The sequence below is a fragment of the Calypte anna genome, chromosome Z (assembly GCF_003957555.1).
Source record: "Calypte anna isolate BGI_N300 chromosome Z, bCalAnn1_v1.p, whole genome shotgun sequence".
NCBI lineage: Eukaryota > Metazoa > Chordata > Aves > Apodiformes > Trochilidae > Calypte > Calypte anna.
Genome location: NC_044274.1, coordinates 52,537,146 through 52,557,962, shown reverse-complemented (window position 1 = coordinate 52,557,962; position 20,817 = coordinate 52,537,146). Strand labels below are relative to the sequence as shown.

The 20,817-nt window shown below is 38.3% G+C and overlaps 1 protein-coding gene across 1 annotated transcript in view; it reads left to right on the top strand.

Annotated features, from left to right (window-relative positions):
• MAST4 (microtubule associated serine/threonine kinase family member 4) overlaps positions 1–20,817 on the top strand; it is a 278,832-nt gene that overhangs the window by 60,506 nt on the left and 197,509 nt on the right. Inside the window, exon 3 of the mRNA XM_030467138.1 lies at positions 12,817–12,938. Coding sequence (XP_030322998.1) covers positions 12,817–12,938 — 122 coding nt within the window. The remainder of the gene's footprint in view (positions 1–12,816; positions 12,939–20,817) is intronic.

The window sequence follows — 20,817 nt, the reverse complement described above, 5'->3', positions numbered from 1 at the left end:
CAGTGTAGTAGTATATGTGATCTGTATGGGCTTTTGTAAGATAATTGACTTACAGCAGTCTGAAGTGTAAATTTGCCTAACTCCATCAGTGAACTCTTGCTTCTACAGAGTGTTAGTACTCTAAAAATTTGAAATGTAGACCAATCTAGTGTTTTACTAAAGCTAAAAACAGACAGAACACTACTTAGTATTTCAGCAGGAGCTGGTGTGGGGTTTTGTTTGTTTCTGTTTAAGTAGGGTGTATTAACTTAACCTTGTCATGTAAGCTCTCCAGATACAGAGGGAGAGGGTGTCCTAATCAAAAGCAAACAAAGCAAATGTACAGTGCTGCAGTATTCTCTAGTCTTTACTCTTTAGAAAATTCTAAAGCAAAAATTAAAGGGAAATGGATGTGCTTTTTGTCTGCTTGCAATATGTTGTGCAAGGTTTCATTTTAGGATTTATGAATATAATGTGTAACAATGCTGAAGTGCTTTATTATTTATTTATTTTTATAAGTATATAAAATATCTGTTTTTATAATATAATAACATATTATTATATTTATATAATATATAGCTAATACACTTTAAATGAACCTGAATATAATATATTTGATATCTTAAAATAGTTTAAATATCTTAACAACTTTCATGATTAAATGATTAAAATTCATTAAATGAATCAAATTCATTCTGATGACAGAAGGTTCTTAATATTATTTCAGTATTTTTTATAAAATGAATTTTAAAGAACCTGCTGCAGGTAGCAATCTATTTCCTAGAATTGTTTCAGATTCTTAGAAATCTAATTATTAATCTTAATTGTTTTACTGTTACATTGAACTGGTATTTACCTACCTTTTTTACATATTTAAGTTTTGATGGTGTGGTGGTTTTGTTTTGGTTTTTTTTTTGCTTTTTTTCCTTTCTTTTAGTTTCTTTAATGCTTGAGTGGCTCAGTGTTCTGGTTTGTGACTACAAGAATCACATTATTTTAAAAAAATAAGTAGATGTGATTCTGAAGATTCCTATATTAAAATGAGTGTGCTGACATATCCTTGGTTTGCGTTTACGTCTGTGCTCATGCATCTCCTCCCTGATACCTGTTTGAGTCTTAGTGTTTCTGAAAAACACTCTCATGGTCCGTAAGGAAATATTTAGAGACTTGAAATTTGGAAAAAGTACTTGGTCTTTACTGTCACTTTACACTGATTACTGTCTTCCTTTATTCTCCAATTTTGTTGCTTTTAATATTGTTTGAACCTCAGTGCTAGCTTAACAATGTGCATCAGTGTGTTGTAAAATGGTTGCTATAGGTGTTTTTGAAATTGCATTAGGTACAGTCTTTACCTCTGTTGTTCCAAAGTATTTCTTTTGCTAAACAAATTAAGTGGGAATAAGGAATGCAAGAGAGAAGACCCCTAGTTTATATATTTGCATATTATTCCTATGGTGATGCTTGTTGCACACTCCAAATGTTGGAAAATAAGTGATTTGTTCTTTGTGTGTTACTTGGACTTTCCTTTTGCTGTTAAAAGCACCATATTATAGAGCCATAGAGCATAAGTAGTATTAACAATGAGCAAAAATAAAAATTTAATCTGTTTATATAAAATGGTATAGTTCAAATCCTGCAGGGCTGAATATGAATAGAAGTAAATAGACATGGCTTTTATCTCTGGGAACAGATCTCAAATAAATGAGTCTATTGTGCTTTACAAGAGGTAATAATGTTGTGCATGACATATGAGAAGAAGTAAAATCTATATTGCTAAAATACAGTGAATGAGACTTACAAAACCTGAAGGCTGCAGTTACTGAGAACCTGCTTTCTGAACTTGCTAAAATAAATTACAGAATTCTTTATATAAGAATATAAGAGACTGAAAATTAAGTACAAGGTCTTTCCAATGGGAAATCAACATGAGGGAGAGAAGGTTTGCAGAAGTGATGTAGAAATGGAAACTTACAGTCTACACACCTTCAGGAAAACTGGAACCCAGATCTTTTTTTTTTTCCTTTGTTGTCCAGTTTTAAGCAATTTAGCAACCACACATTTTTGGGGGCAAGCAAGGAATGTTTCTTGGAGTTGAAGAAAATTACATCAGTGTTTTTGGGAACTAATGTACCATTTCTTCCTATTGAAGCTAGGAAACCACCAATATTAAATTAAATTTGACCAATAAAGAAATTCATATTGTTTCCTGTATCACTTTTTTGTATTTTGGAAAAGTCACTTCTGTCTAATTATTGTGACATTATTCTTTTCCTTAATCTTCATCCAGAAGGAGTAGGAAGTCTTTTGGAGAGAGACTGAATTTGGAATGAAAAAAATTTATTGGATATGGCCTGCCAATCCAGTCAAGCAAATCTAGCTTAATAGTTCTATTTGTGAAGTGCTGGCAGTACTGCTTAATAGGAAGGATTAAAAATAGTATTTCATAATGGGGATTGATAAACATAAGCATTCATGAGATAAAACAGCTTCAGAGTAGAACTATTTGAAAACAACTTAAAACCACTTCCTCTTTTAATTTAAAACGTCATGGTTCCAAAGGGCTGTAAAATTTTGGGTAGCAAAGATGTATTTAGTATATTATGATCAGTATTCACCTCAGTGCTCCTCTGCTGCTTCTGCACTGTAATGCCCTTCCTTGTGTGCATGCATTCTGGTAACAGTGCTTGCAACATCCTTTACTGGAAGTAAACTGAAGTTCTAAAATCTTTGCTTGTGCCACAGGTGGTATAAAACACAGTCCTTGCAGGGTTTGTTCAACTGCAGAATCAGTCCTGTCACAAATGTGAGCTATAGCTACTCCTTCATTAGACCTATATCAACTACAGAAGGAAAAGGTCACTACTTCAGAAGGATGCTAATGCACTCTGGTGCAGGGGCATTGGAGCAGTGCTGGAGAGAGATCAAAGCATGGGCAGGTGAAGTCAGTTCTGTTTTTCTTGGGACAACAGACTTCTTTGCATACACATGTATTTAAATGCTTATACCCCTTGCCTTAGACTGCCTTCTAAGGTTTCCTATTAGTGCACACACTGAGGCTTTACAACTTGTTTCTAATCAGGAGAAAAGAGGTTTAATTAAAAAGCTGCTTTTCTGTGGTGACCTGACTTTCTTGATCTACACAGACTTCAAAGGGCTGTCTACAGTCAGAGATTTTTTGGCTTAAACTCTTGGCAGATTTTATTTTGCTGTGTTCAGAAATGCTTAGATAGAAGAATTGCAGAAAAGTAGTGCAAAAGACTGAGAAAATAAATTGCTTTTACGGCAAAAGGGGTTAACCTGGCAAATTGCTTGGGTAAGTTGATCAAATTGGCCGTGCTTTCACGTTCCATTGTTTCTTGTCTGTTTGCTCTTCAGTGTGCAGTGCAGTGCTATTCAGTCTTCTCAGTTGCTCTGGTGCAGCATGTGGAGATGTGTATCTTCCTTTCTGCTTCTGAGAGTGTATTCCTGGGAAGAATTTCTATTTTGCAGAGCACTGCAACTAGCTCAATTTTCTCTAAACTGTACTGATAAGCTCTGCAATTAAATATAAAGTAAAACCCCATACTTTGTTGCCTACAGATTGAACTTATCTTGTCTCCTGTTATCTTAACAAAAACAGCTTTGGAACAGACTTCCTACTGGGCTAATTATCTCTAATTGTGGTAGGGCCAGTATCGTGCTAAACTTAAGTTGATCTTATACAAGTGCTGGTGACATAACACATACAGATTTAATTTTATAAAATCTTTAATCCAAAGATACTGAAGTATTTAATGAAGTTAACTTATGATCCAGTAAAGAGCTAAAAACTGAGGATTTATATACCTTTTCATCTGCAACATTCCTTCTTGGATCAACTTTCTACTGCTTATGTCATCAGTCATCCAGATATGCTAAGCAATTATTGCTGTTCCCATGTGACTAATATATTGTTGATTCAAAAAGAATTTTGGGGATTCTCAGTCTGGTTTTTGCATCAGAGATTCATCACTCGACTAACACTGATTAACAGAAAGATCAACAGCTTTATGGGCCATGAAGAACAAGCTGTTCCCTTCTCCATGGGTTGGCACAAGGAGGGGAAAGTTAGAAGGGGAAGTTTTCCCCGTTCATACAGGGAGCAGCTGGCAGTGGTAGAAACCCAGAATGTTTTTCAAACATTTTGCTATATATATTTTTTTCAGGTTGCTGAAAATGAAGATCTCATTAAGCCTTACAATGTCAAATATTTGATAAGGCTTGGTGGACAGGGAATGTTTGGTATAAAATCATGAAACCTCTTTGGACATGGTACATTCTAATTCCATACAACTGCTTGTCATACTATGATATAATTATTTTAGTGGCAATATTTAAAAAATATTATTTGTATCAATATTGGCCAGTTTGTGTAGGTAAGGGGAAGCATTCCCTATTTCCTCTGGATAATATAAAAATTATCTCTTTCAGTTATGGCTGTAATTAATTATTCACACACCACTCCCTGTGTTTTCATAGTTGTGTCTGGGGATACAGCCTGGTGAGCTTTGTGGGCATGTCTCCGGCTCCAGAAGTCAGGGTGATATGGAATGCAGGGGAAGGACAGCTCCCAGTGCCAAATCTCTACCAGACATGCCTTTTTGTAGAAAATTTTGGTTCCTGCATTTTCTTCCCCTTGAATTGCAGAGCAGAAGCATGTTTTAAAATTTCTTTCACCTTTGTGATGTGTACAGGATTGGGTAGGGCCCTCACCAACAAAAGCAGAAGGAGGGTAGCAACCCAGAACTGGCGCTGACACCACTCAGTTTCTGGGTGCAGAAGGTGGGAATGTTCAACAGCTGTGTGCATGGAGACAGGCAGAACATGGTTCATTCTGTAGCAACACCTACCCAGAGGGTGCCTTGGAGTCTTCTCATTGCCTTCCTTAAAGGCTTCCTTAGAGCACCGTAACAGATGTTAAACTTCTTTCAGAATTAGTAGAAAGAGATAGATTAGAATGTTCTGTGACTGAGCAGCTGATTTTTTTTTAAGCATGCAGTTTAAAGCTATATTCTATTAATGAAGAAAATATATTCTGCTGTAAAAACTAATTTTTAAATGGTTCCTGGTGCCCTGGTGATTGAGATGATGGTTAAGTTATATATATTTGTCATTGTCAGACATCTTCATCGTTTAAGGCCTCAATCAACTTCCATAGTTGAGTTGATTTTTACTTCTCTCTGTGCCTGGCAAGATAATTTCCATAGTCTTTGACACGCCTGGAGTCTGCATCACGTAATAGCCTGAGATGAGAACAGAAGATATCCTGTCTCATTATTTTGCATTTAGCTCCTCCGTTGCTGCTTAAACGCGCGTGTATTGTGAGAACATGACAAGCTGATTGTTGCTGAGATTAAAGCAAACTGTATCAGTAGAGGGCCTAATTAGCAAATGTATTTGCAAGTTGCCTGTTTTGAAGGGTGGAGAACTGGAGTTGAACTGCTTTTATGATGCGTACAAAAGCAGCCTGAAAGTTGTTAAGAGTCATTTGAAATAGTGGAAAAATAAAACGTGGAGAAAATTAATATGCATATTAAATTTCTGAAGCTTGAGTTGTAGCTTTTTCAAAAATTCCTCAAGAGTTGTTGAATTAGCTGGCTCAAGTATGTCTTACAGTGTGACTGTAGAAGCACACATGAAAGAAATTGTCTGGACTTAGTTAAATGCTTGGGTTTAATAATCTAATTTCCTAAATCTGAGCTCTGTGAGGCAGCAGTCCTGTTGTTGCTAGTGCCTTTGCTCATTAATGCAAAATTGTCTCTTCAGTGTATTTATGGGCTAGAGCTCTGGAAGGTAGGGGGCCCCAAGTGAGCTGATCAGTATTCAAGCACTACCTCCTCAAAGCTCAGGATAAATGTATTCCCTTGAAAAAAAAAAAAAAAAAGGTAGCCCCTTCTTGAGGAGACCTGCATGGATAAGCAAGTTCCTGAAAAAATGCAGATGGAAGAGGGAAATTTACAGTATGTGGAAAAAGGCTTTGCTTCATTGTGATGATTATAGAAATGCTGCCACAGTATGTAGAGACTTGTCAACGAAGACCAAAGCTCTCTTGAAATTTGGTCTGGCTAGGAGTGTGAAAGAAAACAAGATAAGCTTCTTCAAAATACATCAATGCGAAAAAGAGGAGTAGGGATTATGTGGGCCCACTGCTGTAAATGAAGTGGGAGCCCTGATAACAGAGGATGCAGAGAAAGCAGAGTTGATAAATGCTTTCTTTGCCTCAGTCTTTACTCTTAAGCCCAGCCCTCAGGAATCACAGTCACTGGAAGTAAGGGAGCATGACTGGAGGAAGGATGACTCTCCGCTGGTGAGAGTTGGATGAGAGACTGTTTGGGTAAACTGAACACACACAAGTCTCTGGGCCCCAACAGGGTGCATCCACAAGTGCTGAGGTTGTTGCTGTACCACTCTCCATCATTTCTGAAAGCTCCTGCCAAACAGGAGAGGTGCCTGAGGACTGGAGGAAAGCCAATGTCACTCCAATATTGCTTCAGGAAGGGCAAGAAGGAAGATCCAGACAAGTGCAGACCGGTCAGCCTCGCCTGCATCCCTGGAAAGGTGATGGAGCAGCTCATTCTGGAGGTCACCTCTAAGCTCAGGGAAGAAAAGAGGGCTATCAGGAGTAGCCAGCAAAGATTCACCAAGGGGAAATCATGTTTGACTGATCTGATAGCCTTCTGTGATGGTGTGACTGAAAGAGTAGATGCAGGGAGAGCAGTGAATGTTGTCTACCTTGACTTGAGCAAGACTTCTGACATGGTCTCTCCCTTGTGGCCAGACTCAGAAAGTGTGGGTTATAAGAGTGGATGGTGAGGTGGAGAGAGAACTGGTTAAACAATAGAGCTCAGAGGGTCGTGGTCAATGGTGCAGTGTCCACTTGGAGACCAGTGGTGTGCCCCAGTGGCCATTACTGGGTCCAGACTTATGCAACATCTTCATCAACGACCTCAGTGAGGGGACAGAGTGTATCCTCAGCAAGTTTGCTGGTACAAAACTGGCTGATATGCCAGACAGAGTGCTGGAACAGGCTGCCAAGAGAATTTGTGGAGTCTCATTCTCCACAGTCTTTCAAAGCCTGCCTGGATGCATTCCTGTGTGGCCTTCCGTAAGTGATCTTGATATGGCAGAGGGGGTTGGACTAGATGATCTCTAGAGATGTCTTCTAGCCCCTAACATTCTGTGATTTCTATATAAGTTTTAATTGCAATCAAGACTGCATTTTTCATGATCTTAGAGGCTTAAGTCTTCCTTATTCTCACTTGTAGACTCTCTCTCAAATGGATGTTGTGAAGCCAATAGTTGTACACATTTGCTGGGGAAGTGTACCTGCTTGATTCAAGATGCATGATTTAATGAAAGCTGAATGCTCAGCTTGAGAAATACTCAAGAATATGTTCAAGGCTTGAATGGAAAATTTTGTAGCTGTTTCCTGTGGAAGGCTTTTCTATTAGGAAACTTTTCACCTTCTGAAAAATTACTATAAGCATACAGTTAAAAATAATTTCATTTATTATGTTGCATGGGAATGGATGAAACAAAAATAGGAGTCAGAGTATGGACTGCAGAGAAAGTAACACATTGACAGATCACTTCATGCTTGAGCATGGGAGAGTCAGTGAACATTTTTTTCAGAGGGCAATGGAAGATGAGGTGTTTTTTTGTATCTTATAATTTTTATGAAGCAGGTAGCAAAAAAAAAAAAAGCCTGCAAGTCTGCTAGCATGTCGAGTTTCACATAAAAGCTATCTCTGTGCTCTTGGTATGCAACATTCTTGTTTTTGCAAAATTGACTGTAAGGAGAAATATGACTGTGTCATCATCACTTAGGTTCTGTCCAGTTTAATATGCTTTTGGTAGCATTGTGTTCAGTTTGAATATTATATTTCTGTTTTTTCTCCCACTTTTAGTGCTTCAGGACTAGACCTTCAAATTTTTCTATGTCAAGTATAAGCTGGAAAAAGGAGTCATGGGAAACCTGAATATCTGTGTATTAGGGTTGTGTTCTGGAGCTGTCTGGCAGTCTGTACATTTTGGAGCAACCTGTTACAAGTATGGGAAAAAAGGTTTATTTGTTGGTATGGTAAAGAAGAGGAAGCAGAAGAATGTGTCCATCTCTGAGTTCACAAATATTAAGTTATTTCCAATTAATTATTTTGCTAAGTTATATTTCAGTGGAGTTGGGAGGTAGGGAAGTAAATTTGTATCTTCAGGTGGTAGTGGTTTTTACCATGTAGGTATCAGTGTCACTGACTGGATAACACACCTATGTGGTAGATATTTTTCTTACAGAAAATGTACAAAACCCCCAAAAACCAACCACTACCCTCATCCTGAAAATTTAAATAAACCTAGAGAGAATTGCTGGTGATCCCAAATGCCTGTCAAGTATTTTATGGCTGTCATAGTACTGCATTAATAAACTGCAAATTGTCAAAATGAAAATAACTTATTGAGTATCTGTTAGCAGAGGCACTTTGATTAATTTCCATGTAAGCATAATTCTGGACCAGTTTCCTGACTTTTAAGTATTTTTCAGTGAGAGAAATTTGTTCCAGCATGGAAATGATTGTTACTTCTGGAAGGAAAGGTAGCTATATGTGATGACTAATTCTTGGTAATTGGCTTTAAAAAAGTCTTTGTAGTTAATGGAAGCTTGATTATTTTTTTAATATACTTTGGGTACAGATCTAAACCACCATCATACTATCTTCCTGTCCAAGACTGGATGTGTCCTTTTCCAGCTTCAGTTTTGCCAACATTGATGAAATTTTATGACAAATGTAAGAGAGCATTTTAAGGATAATTTGTTGTACATCAAAAAGCGAGTATCTTTTGAGTGTAGTAGGTTTTTTTACATGGACTTCTTGAACAGTAACATAAAAAAATGAGTCAGTTGTAATTACAGGATTAACGAATGTTTAGTGGACAGATTGGTTGAAAGAAAAAATGTCATCTCTTGCATCAGACTGGGAAATTGGCATTGTCTTTTAATCAGCCATGTGCAGCTGAGTAATATACAAAACATGCTAATTTTCCTAAATTGTGGGCAAAAAATGAGACACAACTAAAACAGTAACTCTTGCTTTGCCTGCTGGTCATTTTGAAGTTAATATTGTTTATGCAGCCACAGTAAAATAAGACAAAATACCAAAAAGTTTAATAATGTTAATAATGTTCTCAAATCCATCCACTAATTTACTTTACAGTTACTGCTAAAGGGGATTATAGGCTTTAATTATTTAATTAATTAGAGGCTTCCCTCTGCACACTGATGTGCAAATGAAACCTCGTTGCCCTTCACCTGGGAGGTTTCTGAAGCAATATTGAGGCTTCATATGTCTGTGGGAGTGGAAGTAATGATATGTGGCCTCCAGCTTTTGTTCCCATGTCCCACTGCTCAGGCTGTTTGTAGCTGTGGCTGCTCTGTGATGTGCTGGGGCTGCCACTACTGCTGCAGTGTGGAGATGTCAGAGAAAGATTCCTTTCAGTGCATTTCTGTGGCCAAAACCCATCAGCAGTAGGGTCCAGTTTTGTCTTCCACCATGACTTGTTCTGTTCTGAGGTAGCTCATGCTCATAAGGCTCCCCAAAGAGAGGTGCAGAGTGAGCAACTCACTTGGCACTGTTCTTGGTAAACCTGATGACCACAAAAGTCAGTTCTTGAAGTAAGATAAATTATTTTTTTACTTCAAAATAGTGAGGGAGAAGAATCTAGCTTTCTACACTTCCAACCTAACTATGTGTAATTGATATATGAAAACAATTAAGTGAAATAAGTACTTCTTGCTCCCTGGCTTAATGGATGGTAAGAGGGTATGTTCAAGGCTTCTGTTTCACAGCAACTAATACAAAGTAATGCTTGCTTCAGTTCATTCTGTGGTACACTGTAATCATAGGCACCGGCTTCTACCTTGGGCTAATTGTGTCCATTATTACTGTCAGCTTCAATTTAGTGACGTACATTCCACTTACAGTTATGCAATGAGTTGCTTTTATTATTTTGATTTTTTTTAAATTGCCATAAAAAGATTTCAAGATGCTTCCTCACTTATTTATATTTACATTTTGACTAATTAAAAAAAAGGCTTTCCAGTAGAGAAATATACACTATCCCAAGTATTTTAGTAAAGGCAGAAACTTACTTGGATGCCAGAACTTGTTATTTAAACCTTTCTGGGTTGGGGTCCAAACCTAAACAAGACTACAATATTTGTAGACAAAATACAAATTATTGCCTTCATCTTTTTTTTTTTCTTGGGAAGCTCAGTGGGATTCAATTGAAATAAAAGTGAAATCTGGGAAAGGCCTAGTGTCTGACAACAGATTTCAAGACTACTTTCAAACCCCTACTAGTAAGTGCATTGGTTAACAAAGGAATGATGTTCTTCCCCAGTTTTAGGACAAGCTTTATTAAAACAGACCCAATTCTTGCTTGTGTTGTCCTTTATTCTAATAATCAGAGGAAAATTGTATTGTTTTCCAGGTACTGGATTCCTATGATGATAAAATGTATTGAGAATGTGCTACAGTGATCAAGGATGAGATTGCTTACTGTAATTATCTGGTGTCACCTAGAGTGAGCTAATAAAGAGTTTCTAAGATAGTTTTGTGTAATGTGCGTGTTCTTGACAGAATAGATGTTACTAAGGCATTTTACTCGTGTTACCATATCAGTGAGACAATGTCTTATTTGAAGCTGTCTTGACTTTGCTGGAATTTTAGGAGCGTTCTTGCAGAGTTTCATGACAGTGTTCATTACAGTAGTCTGCATTCCTAGAATCTGAGAGATTTTACCAGTCAGGCTCTAGGAAATGTCTGATTTCACCCCAAGAGCCTTTTCTTACCATTGATTCTCAGGAGAGGAGTCAAAAAGTAAGTAAAGGAAATGTATAGACCCCTTTTGAGTGCATAGACCCTTTTAAAGCATTAAAGAAACAAAGCATACCTATTTAAAATGCAAGGTATGTACAACTTTGTTTTTCCCAACTCCCTTTTTTTTTTCTCTCTCTCCCTTTTTTTTTTCCTTTTTTTTTTCTTTCTTTTCTTCCCCCCCCCTTGCTTGGATGAGAAGGAATTAACCTTCTAAAATTATGAACAGTAACTGACTACTGGCTTATCCCAGGATTGACATCAACAGAATATCAGAGATGTGGATGTTGTAATCCAGTGCTTTAAGATTTTTATAGCATCCTTGTAGTTGAGTGTGGTAGGAGCCTATATAAAAAGGTAAACAGAATTTGATAGAAACAGGCTGAGAGAGACATTGGCAAGATAATTCAGCTTTTTCCGTTTCTGGAAAATGTTATCTTGGATAATTGGGCAAAACTGCACAGCTTTGTTGTACATTTTTCTTCTGGTTTTAGTCAAGCTCTCAGCAAATTTGGTAAAAAATGTCTATGGGTTCCACTTTACCAGTGTAATAAAGAAGAGTAGTGCATTTGGAGCATAAAAAGACTGTGCTGCTGCTTGGGAACTCCCTAGCTTCCAGGACCTCGGTTTCCAGAGATCTCAGTTCTGTGTGGATGTGCTGTTAAAAATTAGGATATGAAGCTGAAGCCTTTGATTTCTTGGAAAATTTTCTCCTCTAAGAGGTTGCAAGTCCCGTGTTAATAGTATTCCCATAGATGACAAGACTGATGAAGTAAAAATTAGTAATTTCAGGAATTAAATGTTGAGGACAGATTCTTTGGAAGCTGTTTTTCATCTCAGGTGTTCAGTCAAAATCTTTCATTGTTTTTGAGCCTGTGATTTTAAAAAAAATACAAACAAGTTCTGAATTGCTGCTTTGCCATCAGCTTCTTAGTTTTCTAAGAGAATTCAGTTGTTGTAGTAGTGTTTCTCACTTTTGTAAAACTTTTGGGGATACTGTGTCCACCTTAAGTTTTTAGGTTTTTTCAGCAAGAGATAAGACATTATATAGCCTCTTGTTCTGTTTCCTGATGGTAGCTGAAATTAAGTGAAAAGAAATAGTATCATTATGGGCTTGTCTTCTAAATGTAATTCCCTAAATATAAATTCCATTCCTCCCTGATATGGGTTTGAAGCAGCTCAGACACTTCATGAACCAGAGATGCTTTCTGCCCAATCAGTGCTTGTTGGGGGGGTGATCCAGCCTGAGGACCATGTAGCAGTGCTTTGATTTGGTCTCTGACCTTCCACTGCCCCGGGGCTGAGCTTGCCTGGCCATAGGGAAATGGCAGAGCTGGGCAGTGAGGGGTGTATCAGCTGCTCCCTGGGAGCCTGATCTGAGTGCTTCTGTGGAACAGCTGGCCCATGCCTTGATGGAGCATGGGGTAAGGATACTTGCTTTGGAGCTGAGTGATACACATTATGTAGAGTATGAAGATTTTTAAATAGAAGCAGAAGAATTCTGGCTTACAGGATAGTGAAACTGTTACCTATCTAATTGCCTTTTTTCAAGAAAGCTCATTTTGTACCTTGAAACCCTATTCTTTCAAGGGGTAGATAGTGGTATATTCTTGTTTTTGTTTTTATTTTTCACTACCCTTTAGAATTTAAGTTTCTTTGGTTCAGACTCACCATTCTAGATGCTTGCATCTGTTGTGTGAATTGTGTTTCTAGGTAGGAAGAAGGCTGAGAATACTGTAAAAATTAATTTGCCTAAGAGAAGTGTAGCTTGTGGAATAATGATGTGGAGGGCTAGCAAGTGAATAGGAGGAATTATATTTTGATGGAATTCCCTCTGGTCAGGGCTGTGGTGAAAGAAACAAATGTTTTAAAATGGTTATCTTACAGTGAACATTGCATTACTTCACCTGCAAAATCTCATATTTGAACACACACTTTCTTAACTTGACAGGCAAGTATCTGCTTCCCAATGCAACCGGACAGCAGCTGTGGCAGCCTGCAGAAACCTCCAACCTTGTTCGCATGCGCTACCAAGCACTTGGGCAGTCAGCACCTTCACTTACTGCTAGTTTGGTGAGTAATGATTTCAAAACTAGCACTATTTTTGCTAGTTTTTTGCTAAAAATTTCTATTGTATTGCTATCTCTATTTGTGGGGCTGGGGATCGAACCTGACTTTATTTCCAGAGCAACCTCTCCTCCTTAGGCTGAATTTTTAAAGTACCAAATGCCTTCCTGTTTACAATATTACTTAAGTTGTTGCTTGCAGCTGCATATTGTCTGTGGTTAGCAGTAACTCTGGTGTACTGAACAGACTGTTGCTTTATTATAGGTGTTTGCATTTAAATGGTTTCTTTCCGTTAACAAAAAAAAAAAAAAAAAAGGCCATGCTTTGTAATACAGCAATAAAAGCTAACTGTCTTTTCTCCTGAGCATTCTTTTCTATCAATGGCTTTGCTTCCCCTTTCTGCAGGAGTTTGTCCTTGGGAGAACATGGGTAACACATAAGCTTAATTAAGACTTTCAGAAAAAATAAGAGAAGAGTAAAGGGCAAGAGGTGCCTCACACACTTGAACATGCAGCTTTTTCTTTTCAAGCTGCTTTGTGGTTCTGAAATTCAGTGCAGGACCCCATATATTAATCTGTACTCTTTACTTAAAATTAACACATTTAAGGTTGTGTTAAAAAACAGGAAAGTTTTCTTAATGTCTCTCTTTCCTTCTGTCTCTTGACTGGTTACTAAAACTTTGCTGATCCATGCCCACTTTCTAGGGGAAAATTGCCTTTTTTTTTTCTTGCATAACATTCAGTTTAAAGAAGGCTATGCGCAGACAGTGCTGAACAGATACCATCACAATGCCAGTTTTTCATATTGTATTGGTATGTAGATGACTGGTTTCTGCATGAATCTGTCTGAAATAGCATTTCATTTTTTTCAACAAATTTGCACTTACAAATATAATCATGGTTTCTGCTTAGTAGTGGTGTTAACTCTTAGTGAATTCAGGGCAGATGTGGGGCATGCTCATTACAAACATTTGTTTCTATTGGACACTCTGTGTTTTGAGCCCTAATATTTTCCAGGGAACGAAGTATAAACTGTGGTATTTTTGTTTTCTAGTTTGTTAGGAGAAACAGTTCATTGAGATGGAAGTATTTGGTTTACATATAGTCAAAATGAAAAGGGAAGTAGATGAATGCCCAGAAATCAATTTAAATTGCATCTAAATTGTAAATATTTTCCTTCTTTTCTGTGGTTGGGAATTAAAAAATAATTTATTATAATCTAAACTAACTAAATTTTAAAGGTGCTTTGTTGGTATTTGATTCTCTGTTTCTGGTTGCACATTATTAGGTGTCATGCTACTAGCAATTTTGTGCTTTTGTTTTGCTGTAATGCATAGACTGTTGGGAGACTTAAACTATATTCAGCAGCAATTTGACAAAAAGCATTATAAGTGGTCATAAAACACAAAGTAATGAAAAACTTAGTGAGCCATTCTTCCTCTGGGGCCTTTCACTCATCACCTATGAATTCTTGGGGCAGATTGGTCTACCACAGGCTTCTTCCTTTCTGTCCTTCCACATCTTTTCATCTGAGCATCTTTCATGCTGGTGCAAAAGCAGGTGTGAGCATCTATGCAAATCTGAGCAGATTGTGCACAGGATGGAGGAGCAGGTTAGTCAGAAGTATTTATTCCTTATCTGGAACTGCCAATCAGAATTGCCTCCTGAGGAGGTTATTGTTACATTGTCACAAAGGCACAGATCTTCTTAAGCCTCCTTCCGCAATTATTTTGCTGTCAGACTTGTGAAAGACTTTGACTAAAAAGAGGCCGTAAGTTAGGAGTCACTCCCCTTCCTCCCATTTCTTGGGGGTCTTGATTCTGTGCTTTGACAGAGCTGAGTTTGGGAAGCCTATTGTTACAATCTAGTAACTAGAGATTTTAATTATATTTAGGAAAGAGTTTAATTTATGTTGAAGAGATTTCCCTGTAGCTGTTCACACTGTGAGTTGAAATGAATTTAAATGTAATCTCTCACTCATCTAAAAAATTACTAGCCCATTATTAGTTCCTCTGCTAGGACTGATTATTTTCACTGGAACTGATAATCTGCCAATGTAGACCAAGCAATGAGCAGTGATTGTGTGCAAGTATAAACAAGAATGACAAGTGAGCAACTCAAAGATACATAGCAGTGTTTAGTAGAATTGCAGTAGATTTTTTGTCTTTTTCTGTCAATAATTTGTAAAAACTTCTCTAGATTACTTTTTGTGTCAAAGATGTAAATCCTTTCTGTGGGAAATTATAGATTTTTAGGTGATTTATGGAATATTGATTAAAAATGAGCTGCAGATACTGCTTTAGATTAAGTTTAGCTGTGCACTGTACACTCCTGTAATAAAGGCAGTTGGACTGTAAATTGCAAATACAGTTCCCTTATAAAACCATGATTTTCAGATGAATGGGCAGTGTATTCGATTTTCTTGGGGCTCTTAACTCAGAATTATCCAAGTGATAGGAATGTTGGTCTTCTGGCAAGATCCCATTGAGCTGTCCACAACAGACAGGCTCTGTGGTGGTCACACAGGGTGTTAATGAGGACTCGGTAACATTAAGAAAATGACACAGAATGTCTTCAACATTCACCTCTCCATGGATGTTTGGAAGGGGAGAAATTTGATGAAATTCAACAAGGGCAAGTGTAGAGTCTTGCATCTGGGAGAGAACAACCCCATGAACCAGTACACGTTCCAGACTGAACTGCTAGAGTAGTGTAGAGGAAAGAGACCTTGGGGGTGCTGCTAGACAGAAGGATGCCCGTGAGCCAGCAATGTGCCCATGTGGCCAAGAAGGCCAGTAGCATCCTGGGGTGAATTAGAAGAGGTTAGTAGGTTGAGAGAGGTTCTTGCTCCTGCTCCACTCTGCCCTAGTGAGGCTGCACATGGAATATTGTGTCCAGGTCTGGGCCCCCCAGCTCCAGAAGGACAGGGAGCTGCTTGAGAGTCCAGCACAGAGCCACAAAGATGATTTAGGGAGTGGAACATTTCCCTTTTGAGGACAGGCTGAGGGAGCTGGGTCTCTTCAGCTTGGAGGAGACTGAGGGTCAACCTCATTAATGTTTATGAATATGTAAAAGGTGGGTATCAGAAGGATGGAGCCAGGTTCTTCTCAGTGTGATGGTCAATGACAGGACAAGGGGTAATGGGTGCAAGTTGGAGCATAGGAGGTTTCATGCTGCTTCAGTGTGGGGGTGACAGAGCACTGGAACAGGCTGCCCAGTAAGGTTATGGAGTCTTCTTTTCTGCAAACATTCAAAACCCACCTGGATGCATTCCTGGGTGATCTAGCAGGGAGGCTGGACTTGATGATCTCTCAAGGACCTTTCTAACCCCTAACATTCTGTGATTCAATGAACACTTCAATAGAAAGGTAAAGCTGAGGTGAAGGAGCAGTTCTGCTTCAGGATGTTTCCACAAGTCAAGTATTGGTCTGGGTAGTCTCTTCCTTTCTATAGTCAGTGGAGAAACATAAGCTGGATGGCAATTCAGAGTGAGTTTTGTAGGAATGTGGGGAAATTGTGGTAGAGCTAGCTTAACTCATTCTCCTTGCCCTGTAAGCTGACAGTCTCGCCCAGTTTCAGGCATCTATTTTATAGAATCATAGAATGAGAGGGGTTGGAAAGGATCTCTGGAGATCAGAGTTCAGCTTTCCTGACAAGCAGGATCACCAAGGACAGGTCACACAGAAACATGTCCTCACAGGTCTTGAAAGTCTCCAGAGGAGACTCCACAACCTCTCTGGGCAAGCTGTTCCAGTGTTCTGTCACCCTTACAGTAGAAATGTTTTTCCTCATATTGAGGTGGAACTTTCTGTGTTTCAGTTTATGTCAGTTGCCCTTGTTCTATCACAGGGCACCACAGAAAAGAGGCCCTTTCTTCTTGACACCCACCCTTCAGATATCAGTAAACATTAATTAGATTCTATCTCAGTCTTCTCCAGACTTAAAAGCCCCCATGTCTCTCAGCCTTTCCTTATATGACAGATGTTCCAGTCCCCTGATCATCCTTGTAGCCCTCTGTTGGATTGTCTCCAGTATATTTCTGTCCCTCCTGAACTGGGGAGACAAGAAGTGGGCACAAGAGTCCAAATGTGGTCTCACCAGGGTAGGAGAACCTCTTTCAACCTGCTGGACACACTCTTCTTAGTGCACCCCAGAATACCGTGGGCCTTCTTGGCCAAAGGGCACATCTCTGTCCCATGGATAGCTTATTGTCCCCCAAGGTCCTTCTCCTTGGAGCTTCTTTCCAGCAGGTCAGCCCCTAATCTGTACTGGTATATGGTGTTAATCATACCTGTGCAGGGTAACTACACTTACTCTTTTTGAATCTCATTAGCTTCCCCTTTTCCCAGGTCTCTCAGAATGGCTGCACAGCTCTCTGGCATATCAGCTAATCCTTCCAGTTTTGTACCAGCAAACTTGCTGAGGATACACTCTGTCCCCTCACTGAGGTCGTTGATGAAGATGTTGCATAAGTCTGGACCCAGTAATGGCCACTGGGGCACACCACTGGTCTCCAAGTGGACACTGCACCATTGACCACGACCCTCTGAGCTCTATTGTTTAACCAGTTCTCTCTCCACCTCACCATCCACTCTTATAACCCACACTTTCTGAGTCTGGCCACAAGGGAGAGACCATGTCAGAAGTCTTGCTCAAGTCAAGGTAGACAACATTCACTGCTCTCCCTGCATCTACTCTTTCAGTCACACCATCACAGAAGGCTATCAGATCAGTCAAACATGATTTCCCCTTGGTGAATCTTTGCTGGCTACTCCTGATAGCCCTCTTTTCTTCCCTGAGCTTAGAGGTGACCTCCAGAATGAGCTGCTCCATCACCTTTCCAGGGATGCAGGCGAGGCTGACCGGTCTGCACTTGTCTGGATCTTCCTTCTTGCCCTTCCTGAAGCAATATTGGAGTGACATTGGCTTTCCTCCAGTCCTCAGGCACCTCTCCTGTTTGGCAGGAGCTTTCAGAAATGATGGAGAGTGGTACAGCAACAACCTCAGCACTTGTGGATGCACCCTGTTGGGGCCCAGAGACTTGTGTGGGTTCAGTTTACCCAAACAGTCTCTCATCCAACTCTCACCAGCGGAGAGTCATCCTTCCTCCAGTCATGCTCCCTTACTTCCAGTGACTGTGATTCCTGAGGGCTGGGCTTAAGAGTAAAGACTGAGGCAAAGAAAGCATTTATCAACTCTGCTTTCTCTGCATCCTCTGTTATCAGGGCTCCCACTTCATTTACAGCAGTGGGCCCACATAATCCCTATTCTTCCTTTTACTGCTGTATGATGAATTTAAAATTATGTATTTAAAAGAGCTCTTCTTCTTTTTCATATCCCTAGCTAGATGTAATTCAAACAGGACTTTGGCTTTCCTTTTTACTCTTGTACGTATCTTGACAACATTCCTGTAATTCTCTCAAGTGAGAGGCCAGTCCCTTTTTCCACATACATTTGACACATTTCAGGGTAGGATAAATCAGCCCCTTAAAATGCTTCTATTGGAGTGGTTTGAACTTAAGAGTTGCTGCCTCATTCAGCCTTCAAAGTTTGGGAGTAATTTTTCTAACTGCTCCCAGGCCTCCTGCCTCTTCCAAAGTGTTTATGAATACCTGTTACTATTTACTGCTTTTACACAAGCATTTTTACTTCTGCTACTGGAATTTAAAAAAAATATTTCAAAGAAATAAACTGATCTGTTTTAATATTTCATTATAAACGCCAAGTGTTGAAAATTATGATAATGAGCCTTAAACTGTCTGAGCAAATACTTGCTGTTTTAGAAGCAGAAAGATTTTTTTGCCTTTGGCATGAATTGAATGCAGTTCCTGATTTTAGCATGATCTGTATAGCTAGTGCATAAAAACCAAGAGAAAATAAAGTATCTGTATGATACAGGGTGATAAATATGTACCTGGAAGGAAAGGAGTTTGTCCAAATGAATTGGGTAAAACTTCTGAAGATTTGCTTTGTGTTAATTATAAAAATTCCTGGTTTGGATAATTGTTTTTTAATAAAAAAAAAGTTGTATTCTATTGTGAAAAGCATTAAGTTTTCAATTTTGTCTATATGCTAAAAACACAAAACCCAAAACACTAAAAAATTCACCAATAATGATTCCTCACAGAGAGCTGTTTAAGAAGTGTAATTCATGATTACTGAATGGTAACTTGCTTTTTGAAATTTCCAATTTACAATTTTATTTTGTAATAAAAATACACTGTAAAAAAGATCCTCAATTAAAACAAGTACCTTCTAATATACTTGGCTTTTTAATTCAGCCAGGACAGGTTGCATAACATCAGCTTTACGGCAAGGTTTCATATGTGGTTCTTTTGTGGATGAAGTAGAGCAAATTCTGAAATGCATGCTGTTTCTTCTCAGAAACTTGAAAGATGTCAGTGAAATAAGTAAATTTTTTCTTTGTTTAATAATGGAACATCTTTCACTACTTGTAAATAGTATTTAGTAATTTACCAAAACTCAGAAGGGGGTAAAACTGTCCTTTATTGGAGGGTTTGTGAAGGGATGTTATGTGTGACTAAAAGCATTTGCTACTTTTCAGCATACTGTTAACCTGTTCAGGTTTTAAAAATTTTTCCTCCTGATATTTTTTTCTCCTATCTTTCTACTCCCAGTATCACCAGCCTTCCCCCAAATAACAAGACTCAATGTGCAAGCATTTCTGCTTTAGTACACTTGATTTTTATTGCCACTTTATCTGTGTTAATTTGTGAGAATGGTTTTATGAAAGCTGGAGGGTGTTGATTATATAAAGTACTGTTTTGTAGGATGGATTGTTGAAACAAAACAAGAAATGTTCAGCACTGATGACAGGCAGCTTTATTTTTTCAGAAAGGGCGTTGCCGTCTCCTTTCTTTTCAACACTGAAATAATGCTGAAAATTAGTAAGTGTATTTTTGTTAAATATGCCATTAACTTCAGCTAAATTGACATAATGTTGACAGTTATTATGAGAACTGTTTCAAAACTAATTATGCTAATTAGAATGTAACTACCAGTAATTGCATGTATTCAAGCAGCATTCCAACACCCTTTTCTGTATTTTATTCCCCAGATGCAAGACAGACATTTGTTGCCTAAAAAGCTGCAAAATTATATCTTAGATAAGAAATGAGTGCTAACAAATAAAATACAACCTTTAGACACTACTTGTTTAGATAAGTGAATGACAGTATCTGTTGTACTCGGGCAAACCACATAATTAAAAGGCCTTCATTTAAATGTTGTATTTCAGGATCATGGGGAATTTTAAAAATACCTAATTGTCTGTTTTCAGTTTTATCTAATGAGTATCAGGCATTCCTGAATAAATTTTTAAACACACTTACTTCAGAGCAAGAGGAACTTGAATCTGAAACTTCAGTTGCACTTAATTCTGTCTCCTTCTGTCCAGGAGTGCTTAACATTCTTGGCTGTGTTTGCGAGCAGCTATTTAATGAGCATGTATAAAGATGGCACTTGAGAGAAACATAAAAATATAATAAAATTTGCTGGAGTCATTAATGTTGGATCTGTCTCTAATAATTCCCCAGAATAGCTAGGTTTTAGAAATATTGAGTATGAATTGAGGTTGCTATTTGAATGCTAAGCCATAGCATAGATTTGAATGCCATCTTTTTTTTGACTTAAAACCAGTTCAATGTCTAAGACCAATTACTGAAGATGTTTTTAAAACAGAAATTATTTATTCTTATGAAATGCTAAAATTGCCAAGTAGTGTTAGCAGGTTTTCTATGCTTCAACTGTTTCTAGCTTTTACAAGTAGAGAATTGTTCCCCCTTGTGTATTTTATTTCAGTAACTACTTACTCATTAATATGAATTTGCATTCATATTTCTTTGTCTGTGTAGATAGAGGGAAAT